The 14,735-nt window shown below is 35.3% G+C and overlaps 2 protein-coding genes across 3 annotated transcripts; one reads left to right on the forward strand and one right to left on the reverse strand.

Annotated features, from left to right (window-relative positions):
• The first annotated feature begins 381 nt into the window (after positions 1 to 381).
• On the forward strand, positions 382 to 1,658 carry LOC142622614 (membrane protein PM19L-like). Its single transcript, XM_075796129.1, has 4 exons — positions 382 to 619; positions 852 to 1,029; positions 1,200 to 1,248; positions 1,371 to 1,658. The coding sequence occupies exons 1-4, from the start codon at positions 487 to 489 to the stop codon at positions 1,560 to 1,562; spliced, it is 552 nt and encodes a 183-aa protein (XP_075652244.1). The 5' UTR covers positions 382 to 486; the 3' UTR covers positions 1,563 to 1,658.
• Positions 1,659 to 4,383: 2,725 nt separating this feature from the next.
• Positions 4,384 to 14,656, reverse strand: LOC142621270 (ultraviolet-B receptor UVR8). 2 transcript variants are annotated; one of them, XM_075794590.1, is made up of 10 exons: positions 14,315 to 14,656; positions 13,569 to 13,679; positions 13,406 to 13,466; positions 12,995 to 13,113; positions 10,679 to 10,764; positions 10,294 to 10,495; positions 9,137 to 9,190; positions 8,630 to 8,743; positions 7,132 to 7,188; positions 4,384 to 4,730 (listed from the first exon to the last, which is right to left on the reverse strand). In XM_075794590.1, the coding sequence occupies exons 1-10, from the start codon at positions 14,489 to 14,491 to the stop codon at positions 4,524 to 4,526; spliced, it is 1,188 nt and encodes a 395-aa protein (XP_075650705.1). In that variant the 5' UTR covers positions 14,492 to 14,656; the 3' UTR covers positions 4,384 to 4,523. The 2 variants fall into 2 exon arrangements, with proteins under 2 accessions (XP_075650705.1, XP_075650714.1); XM_075794599.1 differs by lacking the exon at positions 4,384 to 4,730 and adding an exon at positions 4,775 to 5,313.
• Positions 14,657 to 14,735: the final 79 nt, after the last annotated feature.

Here is a 14,735-nt window from a genome sequence, read left to right on the forward strand (position 1 = left end):
CCCTTAAATTGTATTATTTTTCCTTTGGTCTCTAAAGATGAAATGTTGGTTTTGTCCCCATGAGTTTACCGAAGTTAAGTAAAGTAGACAACCAACATTTTGTCTCACGTGCCCCCAAATATTTCACACGGATAATGAGCCAGCACCGCTCCACGTTGGCACTGTACCGTTCAAAAAAAGCACACCTGTTTCTTAAAGTCCTCCACAACAAGACACCACACGTAAACAAAAGTCTTTTCTTTCATCAACTCCTAGAACCCTCCAGGTGCAATTGTTACCGTGCAATTCAACCAATTCCCTCACAGTTTTTTTTACTTTTTTATCTTTACTTTTTTTTACTTTTATTATTTTTTTTATATCTAATTTACAACTTTAAATCTGAACCATCCATTTCCACCCTCCAGAAACCTCGCGTAAATATGTTGTCTGTAGGTCTGTACTGTGTTTTTGAATTTTGATTAGAAGTGGAGCTTGAGCATAATAACAATGGCCGTTGGAAGGCGTAGTAGAGACCTGATAGGCCCTCTTTTGGTGGTCAACTTTGTGGTGTGTCTTATTGTTCTTGGACTGGCTGGATGGTCCCTTGACGAGTACATTGATGGTGAACAGAATCACCCACGTATGTTCTCTCTCTCTCTCTCTAATAGTTGAGTATCTCTTCTTTTTTTCTTTTTCTTTTTATACATCGATAGTTGATAGTTGAGTTGGGAGCTGGGGTGGAGGACTTGAAGACTCTAAAGTTAAAGGGTGTAAGAGTTTAGCTACAACTTACAAGACTCTTAGCGTTACTTGGGAATCTCTATGCTCTAACTGTTTTAGTATACTGTGCTACTTGTTTGATATCTTTACAGATTTGGGTGGGAATTCATCAACAAGCTTTATGTTGATCTTTGCTTTGATAGCTGGGGTGGTTGGTGCTTGTTCTGTGCTTCCTGGGCTAGTGCATCTTCGGGCATGGCGGAGTGACAGTTTGGCCGCGGCAGGCTCTTTAGCAGTTCTCTCCTGGGCCATTACAGCTCTTGCTTTCGGGTATTTCATACAATCACCTCTTTTCAACATTTTGTTCATGATTCCAGTACATGTTTCATGTTTGTGTGACCAATTCTGAATTTCAATGAGCTAAAATAGCTAGGTAATTGTTAGTGGTTCGATGCACTAATCTTGGGTGTGTGTATATATGTATATATATATATTGACAGTCTGGTATGCAAGGAAATCATTTTGGGAGGACGCAGAATTAAACGTCTGGTAAGAATTCTCAACCAATAACATAGATAGATGCCTTTGTCAAAAAGCTGTTTATTTATCAAATTCAAGTCCCTCCTACTTAACAAAAATAAGTGATGCCTTAATAACCTGGTAATTTGCAGCAAACATTGGAGTTCTTCATATTCATATCACTACTGAGTCAGTTGCTGTATGTGGGAGTTCTGCATGCTGGGGTGTTTGACAACAGCTATGGACCAGGTTATCGTAGCTACGACGTCGACAATGACCATGCTGGTGGCGGCACTGCCATGGGTCATGAACCCCAGAATCCCGGAACTTCTGATGTAATCTGAAACATCTCACAAATGTTCTCTCTTAAGAGGGTGTAGATGATGCTTGAACTTCCAATTTTTGTGTTTTTGTATGAAATGGGATTAGACATGCTTGAATTTTTCTGATTGATTTATCTAAACAAAGAACCGCATTGTGAGGTAATTATTGCATCCAACCACGCAGAAATCAGGAAAACAATAGTACCCCCAAAAGGGCCTGGCCCATGGAGCAACCCTTGGTAGCTCAATTATAATGACTAATTAAGGAGAGGCCCAACTAAAGCCACCAAACCAAAGAAAGAATCCATCAACTGATCGAGGAATGAATGCGAACCGAGGGAGGAAGGAAAGATTCTCGGCATAAGCAACTGGTTGGAGCGGGGGGAAAAGAATAAAGAAGCAAACAAAAAGAATTCACACAGGGAAGGGAAGAAACGTATGGAGAAAGCAAGCAGTCACTTTGAGTTTCTCTATAGTACTGGATTCATCCCATACAAAATTAAATAAATTGTATCCTGAGGTTTTTTGAGTTTCCTTATAATGGATTCATCACATACAAAATTTAAAATAAATTGTATCACTAATTATAAAAAACTAAATTCAAGCTAAGCACCTTCTAAAGGGCAAAACTTAAGTATAGTAGTTTGGGGATTTTTTTTTTGCAAAATAACTCAATTTTGCTAATAATTTTGTTAATTAACAACGTTTTCAAACTATATGAAAAACTAGCATATTGAGTATCTTAGACTCAAGTTCATGTTCTGACAAAGCTAAGATGGAAAAATTATCCATGTGAAATTCGAGTATTAAAGACTCGAGTTTCTAAAGAAGCAACAAACAAAAACCACAAAGAAGAAACAACAAACTCAAAGACCAAAGCTAAACCACAAAGAAGAAACAGAAAACCCACAAAGAAGAAACAACAAACCCACGAAGATCAAAGTCAAACCACGAAGAAGAAACAATAAACCCACGAGGATCAAACCCAAACAAAGAAGAACAAACAACAAGAACAAACCCAAACAACACGTAAAAGAAACAACCAAACCCCTCGGCTCAGACTAAACCCAAGTGGTGAAGGCCCCAGGCGGCGGCGGCAGCGAAGGCTCTAGGCAAAGGTTTTCCTCTAATTCCTTCATTTTCTTCTCTGGGTCTTTGGGTTTGTTGATGTTCCTTGATTTTCTTCTCTAGGTGTTTGGGCTTGTTGAAGTTTTGCTTTCTTCTCTAATTACTTCATCACTTCCACTTGAATAATTTTCCACCTTAGCTCTACCAGCATATGAAACTCAAGTCTCTAAAACTCAAGTTACTACCATGAACTCATGTAGCTCGAGATGTTAGTTTCCTAAATAGTTTAGAAATGTTGCTACCTAACGAAATTGTTAGCATTTTGGTGTTACATCGCAAAACAAAATCCGTAACTTAAGTATTGTTTTTTAAGTTTCCTCTTTAAATTTAAGCCACAATTCTAATAAAGACAACTCAACAAATGGACTTTAAAAGATAAGTGTATCATCTCCTTTGGTTTTTGTGTTTTTCCTCACTGGCCCGCAATAGAGAACTAGATGATTTTAGCTTCAGAATTCAAATTTTTCCCAATTAACTTCTTCCACTAAATCTTTATTTATTTTTTTGGTTTGGTACTTTAGTTTGATTTCTTTGGTTTGATCTTGCCCCACTGATTTCTTCCATTAAGTCTCCTTCAAATTTCTTCCACTATAGTCTCCTCCTTCAGAGACATCAGGTCACTTTTCTTTTCTTTTCTTTTTAATATTTCTTTGGTTTTACCACTCCGCACCCTTGGTGCGGTGGTCACTCCACAAGTATAAATGTTTGTAGAGTGTGGGGGGTAAGAGTCAAGGTTCAAGTCTCTAGGAAGGAGCTTCACACACATATACACTTAGATTAGATTAGAGTATAAATTCTATCTTTTATAAAAAATAAATATATTTCTTTGGTTTTTTTTTTCAAATCCTCTCATTTTTTTATTGCTTACCCAGCAATAGCAATCCACACTTCCTCTCTAAAAAAAACTCTTCACGTATTGTTTAGTAACAGATCCAAGGAAATAAAGGGCAAGGCCATGGACAAAAACTTCTTACTAGATTCAAGGAAATCAAGATCTACCGTGAATCCCTACATAGCCACCATGCCCTGCTGTCTTCATCTCTCTCTTAGGCTGGTTCTCTCTTAAAGCTTCTATTATGGGTTTTCATATCGGTGAAAACCAATCTACCTTCTCACATGGTGGCTAGAACGAAATTTTGTTGAGTTCCAGCCAAAATTTTTGTTTTTTTCTTGGGAAAATGAGGGTGAAAGTGTTTGAAGCCATCTAGTTTTCCTCACAAGGAAGAGATAAGTGGAAAAAGAAAGGAAAAAAAAATAAGAAAAGAAAAGACACTGTTATTAGTTAAAATGTCGTTTGTTGAGTTGTTCATTTAATACACATGGCTGAAATTTAAAGAGAGAACCTAAGGTATTATATCTAAGTTTTGTCCGTTTCTAAAACATCTAAGGTTCAAACTAAAACATTTAAAGTTCAAATCTCCTAGCTTTCTAAAACATCTAAAGTTGAAATCTTCTTTTTTTCTGTTATAACTATTGAATTAAATAAAAAAAATAAGAAACTAAATTTGAAACCAACAATCTAATCACCACATTGGTTGTGTGTTAGAGTTTCAGTCCTTATAACCCTAAGCTACTACAAAAGTTAAGCTCTTTTGTAATGGTACTCTGGTTATGTAATAGATTATAAACCTGTATAAAAAACTTTATATATTACTTTTGTCTTTGTATGTTGTAATAAGTATTACGGTTTCCTTAAAATAAAATAAAAACAATCTAATCACCAAATTATTTATCAGATAAAATTGTTCCGTCTATGTTGCTTTGTTAATAAGTGTCCCTTAAGTTGTAATAAGTTATAAAGACTAAAACTTATGATGCTTGTATTTAGAAATTTGGCATCATCACTTAATCACATCACTGTTTAGATTCATCAGTATCCTTCCATTCAACAATAGCTAGAGTATGGCGTCCCCCACAAGCAACAAGTTTAGCCATCCAACGACCCTCAGCTGCAGCGTCACCAAGATTTCTTGGAGGTGGGATATTTATGGGCACTTCTAATGGTTGACCATTAGTAATCTTTCGACCATATCCAAGACGTCCATGGTCACCTCTACCAAACTGCCCAAATCATTATCAGTCATCATAATTAGTACTTCCAACTGTTTAAAAATGTGGCAACCAATCAACCCGATCAAAAAAAAAACAGCATGAAACACAACTAGATATAAAGAAGACACAACAAACTATCAGATGACCAAACAAGATAATGAAATGAAAATATATCTATGTTACATTCTGGAGTAGAACAGAAATTTAACTCCTTGTGGAGTGATTTTGCTGATAATAAAGCACCAACTAAAATAGGTTGGTCTGACTATCACTTTTCCTAGAAGAGAAGTTGGTGTAAAGCTGTTGAATGGAATAAAATGACTGCCACGATATTCATCTGGAGTCTGTTAGAGCTGGTTGGGTCAATTTGGGTGGCATGGACACAAGCATATCTGTCGAAAGGTCATTTTGGGAGATTGTTGTTCCAACTGACAGCTCTTGGGGTTGGAAGAAGATCCTCCGTTTGAGAGATGAAGCAAGGTCTTTATTAAGAGACACGGCAGGAAATGGTGAACAGATATTCACTCGACCTGACAATTGGCATCCAGATGGCCCTCCACCCTTGAAATATGGCCATAGGATTTTAATGACCCTGCAATAAAACCTACCAATAAATTGTCTACTATTACATCTGATGGTCATTGTAATCGCCAGATCTGACAATCTAGTTCACATCAAAGAAAAGATGTTTGATATGCATTTAGGTGGTGAGAACAAGGTGGAATGGCTCCCAGCACATAATAAGCAATACAATTGCAAGGAAACCTGGAATTATATTTGTGTCTAAAAATCTGTTGTAAGTGTGGTGGAGGCTGGTTTGGTTTCCAAAACACATTCCTAAGCACACCTTATATTAGTTGGTTAGCTATTCCTGATAGGCCAACAACTAAAAACAGGCTTGTCGCTTGGGGATATCAAGGTGATTACTATGTTCTTTCTGTAGAAGCAAGCTATAATCAAGGGATCATATATCTCGTGAGAGTTCTTTCTCTAAAAGAATCTGGTAAGGGGTGGTAAAGAAAATGTCTCATTAAAAAAGGAAGATTGGAGACTGGTGTTAAAGTCTTGAGTTTATTTTGATGTTAACGGCCCAAGAGGCACAGTTATGTTGTAAGCCCTTATTGGGCTCACCCTAGCTTCTAGTCTCTATATATTATACCCTGTTAGGGTTTGCTATAATTGATGAGTTGAGTATAATATAAAGATGTAGCCGCTAGGGCTTTATTTTGTGGACGTAGGCCATTGGCTGAACCACATAATCCCTTGTGTTATTTTCTCTTTATGGCTTCTGCTTCTTTATATTATTTTATTCTTGTCTTTAACAACAGGAATTTTGAATTAGCTTGGACTGTGAAGAAGGTGAAGAGTAAGAATTTTCAGAAAGTCATCTGCAGCTTAGCTGGGACAGCAGCTATTTACCACCTATGGCTGAAAGAAACGGAAGGACTCACGATGGCAAGGTGTGCACTACAGAACTAGTGATTTCAAGAGTTATCTTTAACCTTAGAGTCATATTATCTTGGTGTAGGAATGTAAAAAACACCATCTAATATATGTTCCTTTGTAGCACTTGTAGAATTCCTTTTTCTGTGCTTGATCGATGATCTGGTTTCGGGAACTTAATGGGTCTGTGATGTAGGCTTACCTTGGTTGGTTGGCTGTTTCTGTTTTGGCTTGTATTGTATTTGATTTTGCTGCATAAACAGTGTCTTGTACTGGTGTGTTTCCAAGCAATGAAATTTATTGTTCATTTAAAAAAGATATATATATATACACACACACACATATATATTCTACATTCAATACTGTGTCACCCAAAAAAATTCTCAAGCCAAATTGGTGTTCTCAACTCTCTAGTGAGTTTGGTATTGCCTCAATGAAGAAGACTTTGGACACATGATAACAATAAGAAAACATAATATAAATAGACTAATGCAAGTCAGTAAATACAATAAATTTCAAGCACTTTCTTGCATTAATGGAAGATAATATAAATAATTACCTAATGTAAAAGACCTTGAGAATAGTCTAAATCAAAACACTATTTCTCCTAATCTTTTAATCTCTTATGATATCATGTCCCCTTAAATGTCATATGGCAATATTGCCAAACTTTATAGATGTAATATGCCATGTTAATGTCTTTTTTTTATTATTATTGTAAGTTAATAACATTCTTGATAATTTCAAATGGCATATACCATGTTAATGTCAGAGTTACATTCTTAACACTTGTATGGCACAAACGCCAAGAAAACCCACCAAGGTGAGCTAATGCATGTTCAATTTTTTTTTTTTTTTAATTCATGCTTTTTTTCTTATTCTTTTTTTAATACATGTTCATTGTTTATATTCAAATATCAGTCTTCTTGTCACAGCATTGACGTGAAAGAGTGTTCAAAATACATACTGAGAATATGCGCCCATCACGTGTAAGTGCAACTGAATGCGTGCCTCCACAAGACACCTGGATCATAGATGAGCAAAATTTGTAACAGACTTTCAAAAAGAAGAGTTTTTTTTCCCCAAAGATTTCTAAGTATTGAAATGATACTGAAAACAATTTCCCTAATAGCCTTTGGAGGAACATGCACATCTGTAGGAGTTGCAACAAAAGCAAAATGAGGATGCATAGGGCATCACCTGAAAATGAGTATAAGAAACTTAATGGTGTCATAAGTTGTATGCTAAAACTGTGATATACATGATTACACCATGCTAAGGACTCAATTAATATGTAACAGATCACAAAATAGACTCATCTTTGTTCCTGCATAAATGATCTCATTTCCATGGGATGCTAACCCTTTGTCAATTCAAAAAGACGTCTATCTTGCCATGAATGCAAAAATATGCTAAAACTATGATATACATGATTACACCATGCTAAGGACTCAATTAATATGTAACAGATCACAAAATAAACTCATCTTTGTTCCTGCATAAATGATCTCATTTCCATGGGATGCTAACCCTTTGTCAATTCAAAAAGATGTCTATCATGCCATGAATGCAAAAATGTGGGATAAGAACAAAGTAAATGATAAGGATGATACGGAGGTATCTCTAAGCCTCACATGAATATCAGCAATTTCATTATGGATTTTTAAGCATTTAAATTAATTGAAATGGCACTTAATAGTAATTTTATATTGGAATTATACACACGTCTCATGGGTTTTGAAGTCTGAACCCATGACCTCATCATCCATCTCACTCTAACGAAAGAGGGGAGGAGGTTCCATTTTAATTAAAGCTCATTGGCAACTACATTTCATAGTAAATGAGAAAAGTTTTCTACAAATACAACAATTATTTGAAGAAATAACATATTTCCCTTTCAATAATTAGCATTTGTGTTAAATCTTTAATGACTGTTCTCTGTTTTAAAAATAAAATATAATATAAGAATTATAAAAAGTGATTCTGAAAATTGGATTTTTGCCTTTAAACTATGGGAAACACCGGAAGTTCTTTATGGTGTTGCTTCCACAAGTACTTGGGGAATCCAGGACAAATACCTCCATCCCAGAGGATGTTATCTTTTTTCTTTTTCAGTTTTTTTTCTTGTCCGTGGTTCTTGATATGATCTAGTACTTTTGAACCTGTTGCAGACCCTCAGATTATTTATTAATGTGTTTTTTGGTAATGCAAGACATGTGGAATGATGTCCTTGGATTAAAAGTAAAGTTAAAACCTAGCAGTTTTGATTTATTAATATATATATATATATGCTAGCAGATTTGATTCTATCTCCCACTCATTCAACACTATGCAGATTATGACACCATATTTGTGAGCTTTACATCCAACTATAATCCAATTAAGCTAATCTATTGCTAGTGATGTGCCCAAAATAAATCTATGCTGGTTCCAGAACAATACTAATAAAAAAAAAATACTGGTACCTGAACAATGTCCTCTCCAGCTAGTAAATTAACCCTCTGAGGCACCATTTTACTGCTCTTGTCATTATCTCCAAATCCCAGCCTCCCGTGTTCACCTCTTCCCCATCCATACACCTGCAAGGGAATGGCTGATATTTTAAGGCAATAAACTTAAAACCTTGAGTGTAACTCGGCTTCTTTTTCCAGTAGGCAAGGCGTAGCCAGTTGCCAATTCAGTTATAACATAAAACATAAAAGGATAAATTAATAGTAAAGACGGTACAAACGTCAACTTTTGCCATGTTTGCAAATCATGACTAAAATGAATTAAAACGCTATCTGAGTTCTTAAGCGGGATTAATTTTTATTCTTAAACAAAAGCTCACTTCAAATTCCAATTTGGTCAATGTAACTTTGAAGCTTAATGTTTTCAACTAATTTCACCTGAACAAGTAAAAATAACAATATACAATAGATATGCACCAAAAAGAATGTCTTGAGAGAGAGAGAGAGAGAGAGAGAGATCACCTCTCCATTATCCGTCAATGCAGTAGAATGCCAGCCTCCAGCAGCAATATCAACCTATATGTGCATACAGTTAAAAGGGATGTCGGACGAGTTACAACATCAACCAGTAAATAAGCACAGTTTTAAACATTTATCTAGCATAATATATGTAAGTCATTGTTTCCATCCTAACTAGAGCATAAATGTCAACAACGAAAATCAAAGATTAATTAGTTAAAACTGGCCAACAAGAAAACGTATAAAACCACAATAAGAATATAAGATATCAAAACTTGTAAAACATTAAAAACTGAAACTAGATAGAAGCAAAAAAATTTGCAGTTCTATTTGATGTTAGGAAGGTGTGCGTTATCTGATGTTTATTATGATTTGCATAAGTAGTATGCGTTACAAACTTTTGATAGTACTAAACCTTTCCACCAAATATATTATCGGTGACATTTGTGAAGAAAGTAAGTTGCATCTCCTGTCTTGTTTCAAGGATTCACATGTTTTTATCGTAGATGCAAATGAGAACTTCGCAAAGAAACTACATAATATACTCAGTTATGTCTCTGTAGTAGTTCTAGAATGGATTTTTTAGACTAACATGATATAAGAGTAGAAGCAATTGGCTAATTAAGCAACATTTCTATTTTGTCAAGACCTGACAAAACATGTGCTAATGGTTTTCATCTCAACCTTATGTGAACTGCTGACTGGGTCGATGCATTCAGCCAAGTGGACAGCAAGTTGCAAGCTTCCACACACGCTTCAAAGATGAATGTGTCCATGCATTGGATGGAGGGTAAGGTTATGTATTCAAGATCTATTGGATGCCTTTATAACTTACCAATAAAAAAGTGTGGGAATGAAAAAAGAAAACACACTCCACAACCAATTGGATTCTTGAACCCTTTTTCTTCAGTTGTTTTCACAAAATATTATGGCTCAAGGCAAACTTTACACCCAATTCAACAGAACGGTAATGACAGAACTAGTGTAGAAATTATTAATCAGAGAAAATCAGAAATAACAACTTCGTAAAATTTCAGAAGCCACACATTAGATGAAATTGAAAGGAACATCCATGGTGATAGCCATTAATACCTAATGGAAATAAAGCAGGCAGATAAAAAAAAAGAAAAAAAAAAGGATTTTAAAATGAAAGTACAAACCAAAGTAAGTCCAGAAAGCCCATTAACACGAATAGGTTGTGATCTTGGTTGAGTATCTCCGGTTCCAAGTTGTCCATATTCATTATTACCCCATGCCCATAAAGTTCCTTCTTCTTGGAGAGCCAGGTTATGAAATGCTCCAACTGCAATGAGCCTCACACTTTCAAGACCTTGTACTCGAACAGGAACAGAGATCTGTTTTCTGAAAATACAATATAAAGATTATGTCAACTAAAATAGAAAAACTACTTATTTATAAGCATGCACTTACAGTGCCAGTAAAGCACACTCCATAAGGTCAGTAACAAGCTGACCTGTTTAATGAATTAGATACAAGAGATTCATAAAAAATAAAATGACAGAATTAAGTCTAAGGGGGGTATACATGTCTCCAGGAGGCCATGGCTGACCCCATGTCCATACATTCCCATCACGTGTGAGTACTACAGAGTGAGTACCTCCTGCAGCTACCTGTGACATAAGAAGTTTAGAAGATATTAAATGCACAAATAGAGCTAGCCATGTCAATGTATGAATGCAAATATGCAGATAGAACGGAGAAGGAGGTGGAGACAAGAAACTTCCAATACTGTGCTTAAATAACGAACTAAAATTCCAGTCCCAGGTTACTTAAGAGTTCATTATTAGAAAAAATGTGCTTTTTTTTTTCTTTTTAAGTTAAAAAACATATACTTAGAGTTGCATTAATCAAAACAAATAGGAGCTTATCCATGCATGTTGAATAGAAGAGGCACATAGAAACTATGGATGGTTTTATAAGTAAAGACTTATGCATTCCATGGATAAATCACTAGAATGAATCTTGGAATGAACTGCACTATGAATTGAAATGATAACTAAAAGAAATGGATCAGGTCATTGAATGAGTCTCAAAAACTCTAATCATGAAGATGATGAAAATGCAAGATTTACAAAATAATAGGGTTACAGTGATACTTAACATAAGTTCAACTGCATCATATCCATCATATGAAGATGAAAAACACTTCTCAATATGGGTGTAACACTATGTTTGGTTTGGTGAAAATAGGAGGGAAGGAAAAGATTAGGGAAGAAATTGATGGAAAAGTGGCTCGGTTCCCTTGTTTGGTTCATGGGAAGGAAAGGCGTGGTTGATGATGTGGATGGATGGGATTTCAAACAAGTCCACCATCTTGTGTCACAAATTGGGTTCATATTACTTTAATGCCCTTTATTTTACTAATTTATTGCTTTTGTAATAGTTTGTTATTTTGCTGAACTTTTTTCCAATTCTTTAAATACAGAATTTTTTGTTTCTATCTATCCAAGCTTAACTAGTTATTATCCAGGTGTGGGATGTCGAAATAAATAATATTAAAAAAAAAAAAGTATTTTTACCCCTTAATAAAACATGCAAAATTTAAAAAAAAATTTAAAAAAAGGTTGAAATGTTATATAGATTTATAGTTATCATATTTTTTTTTTATATGTGTGTGTGTGTTTACAATTTTTCTCTTTTACCCAAACTTAACAAGTCGTTTTCCGCACATGGGACATCTGACTCTAAGAAAATTATTTGTAACACCCTAATAAACATGCAAATTCAATATATATATATTTGAAATATGTCAAATATATCCATAAGGGCATAAAAATCAAACAACATATTTTCCTTTACAAACCAATCAAGTGCAAGATTCATTCCTTTTTTTTTTCTATCTTTTCCTCCCTACTTCCAACACACATAAGGAAAGATATCCTCTTCTCTTTCCTTTCTATTCCCTCCCCTCAAGTGCAACCAAACATTATGTATTATTATTTTTATACTATCTAGAAAAATACGAGAAAATGAAGAAATAAATACCCCCCACTCCCCTATCTCCCTCATGCGGATACCAAAAGCAATGCTAAATAGAATTTAAAATTCCGTTATTGTAATTTTATTATTATTGAGGATCATTTGGGATAATGTTTAAGGTTTAAATTAGTTTCCTTATAAATATTTTACTTGACAAATGAAATTTGATGTTGGAATTTTCCAATAGTTGACCGTTGATTCTTGGAAATCTAGGTGCTGATTCGTAGGTTTTTCCTACTTGGGGCTGATTCCAAGAAATCTAGATTCTGATTCCTAGGGTCTATCCTTTCTTTTCTGTTAATTGTTTTTCCCCAGTTTTTCCTTTTTGCACTTGTCTGGCATCACTCCCCTAATAAGACCACTAGTTCTAGACCAACTTAGGTTCCAAACCAGTGACAAATTCTATTTCTGAAAAGTGCGTTCAAAAGATATCCAAAAAATCAGTATAATGCAAAAAATAATAAGACTCTAGCTCTGATCTTGATCATATATTACATTGCCGGAGGAATTTAAAAGAGCTTACTTTCCTATTCTTCTATTATTGTCCTAACAATGGAACAGCTATTTTAATGTCATTATAGCCTGCAAAGATGAAGCTGACTTCCCAGAAAACCATGACAAGTTTATTTGCATGCCAAGTGGCTTAAATAAAATTCATAAAAACCAATGTCTATAATAATGCAATGTAGAGCTCCGGCACTTAAAGCATATACATATTTTGATAAGTAAAAAAATTCTATAAAAGAGCACACTTAAAGCATGTAATACCAAGCTGCTGAGAAATAAAACAAAGCCAGAGAATGAGTATTAAATGCTTAAACTTCTAGTATAGTTCCACACATTGGCATGAATAAAAATTACCTGACGAACTACAAGCTTTGGTGCACAAATCTTTGGAATCACTATATCCCTTCGTAAAGTCCTACCAGTGTCATCTTTCCTCTCTGGTTCTTCCCCACATTGCCCGTACTCATTTCCACCTGCATCAATTTCCCACACATCAACAGAAAACCACTAATACTCACTCATTGAGACAACAAAGCAAAAATAAAGAAACCATACTTATGTGTTTCTTGTTATTTTTCAAAATGTCACAAACAAAATGCCAACTTAGCTAATTTAATGCACTCAGGCCTCAGCTAAGTTGATTGAACCCTTTTTTTAATTATAAATTATGAAAAATCTAAATCCCCAATGTTTGAACTACGTTTCTTTTTTTAATCTCAATAAAGTAAAGAAATAAGCAAGATAAACAAAGCTTAGTTAAATTACCCCAGGCATAAGCTCGGCCTTGTTCATCCACAGCCAAACAGTGCCACCCACCAATGGCCGCCTAGAACAAATCAAAACACCCAAAATGGAAATATTACACCAACAAAAACCAATCTTTCCACATTTAAACTCAAAGCAACAGTGATCAAAATTACAACAATACCTGAACAATTTTAACATTGGCTAGTGCCTTAACCTGGCTCGGAATGTTCTCAGTCTTGGTCTCTGGTGGGTGCCCCAATGTCCCTCTTTGGTTCCACCCCCACGTGAACAACTAAAAACCACCCAATCCAACCCAACAAAACAAAAATCAATAATAGTTGTAGATGTTAGAGATATACACTGATTCATAACCCAATCACATTGTAAGTTACAACAAAATCACTTTATAAAACTTACATAAACATTATAGATATACATGTATTAAAGTTATATTTATTATTATAAATTTGGAAAATATTCAATTAATGACTAATTTAATCATCACTTGTGCAATAATATATTTTTCCTCTCATCATATTCATCATCTTACCCAATCAACCTCATCTCAATGCCAACGGTATCATCATTTTGCAAAATCATGTCATCATTGAAATCTCAATTAAAACCCACCTATCAAAGTATCGTCCGATACATAAAAAATATTCAATTATGTATTGTACAATTCATGAGAGTAGTGTACACGCACCTACAACAGGATACTTTCTTAGTTTGATTGGATTCAACAACTATGGTCTTAAATGCAAGACCTCATTACAAGGAAATGAGGCAGAGGTAGAGCTAATTGGGCTTAACCATTTAAGCTATACACAACACAATAATTTTCTAGCGTAGTTGTTGTAGTAGAAAGGAGTAGTGTTTAGAAGAGATAGAGAATATAATGAAGTGAAATAGAAGGAGGGAGGGGACCTTTCCATCGTCGCAAATGGCGAGGGAGTTGCGGCTGCCGGCAACGACGGAGCGGACAGAGTAGGAATCGAGGGCTTTGATGGGATACGCCCAGTCTTTCTCTTCGTTGTTCCCTATTCCCAATTGCCCATCCTCTCCTGACCCCCAAGTGATGATAGCGGAGGTGTTGGAGGCCATTGAGTTTGAGGGCAAGAGAAGTTGAAGCAGGTACTCAAACTCAACTGTGAGGGTGGGCGGCGAGTGGCGGCTGTGTTGTCTGTGTGTCTGTGTCTTTTTTTTTACTCCCAACTTCTTGTGTATATGAATATGATATGGTGCGAGCGAAAATGCGAGTCACTTTCTACTATTTTTTAAGTTTTTATTGCTCTTGAGAGAGTGGGGGAAAATTGCGAACCCGATTCGAAAATTTGTGCTTGGCTGA

The sequence above is a fragment of the Castanea sativa genome, chromosome 1 (genome assembly GCF_040712315.1).
Source record: "Castanea sativa cultivar Marrone di Chiusa Pesio chromosome 1, ASM4071231v1".
In the NCBI taxonomy this organism is placed as follows: domain Eukaryota; kingdom Viridiplantae; phylum Streptophyta; class Magnoliopsida; order Fagales; family Fagaceae; genus Castanea; species Castanea sativa.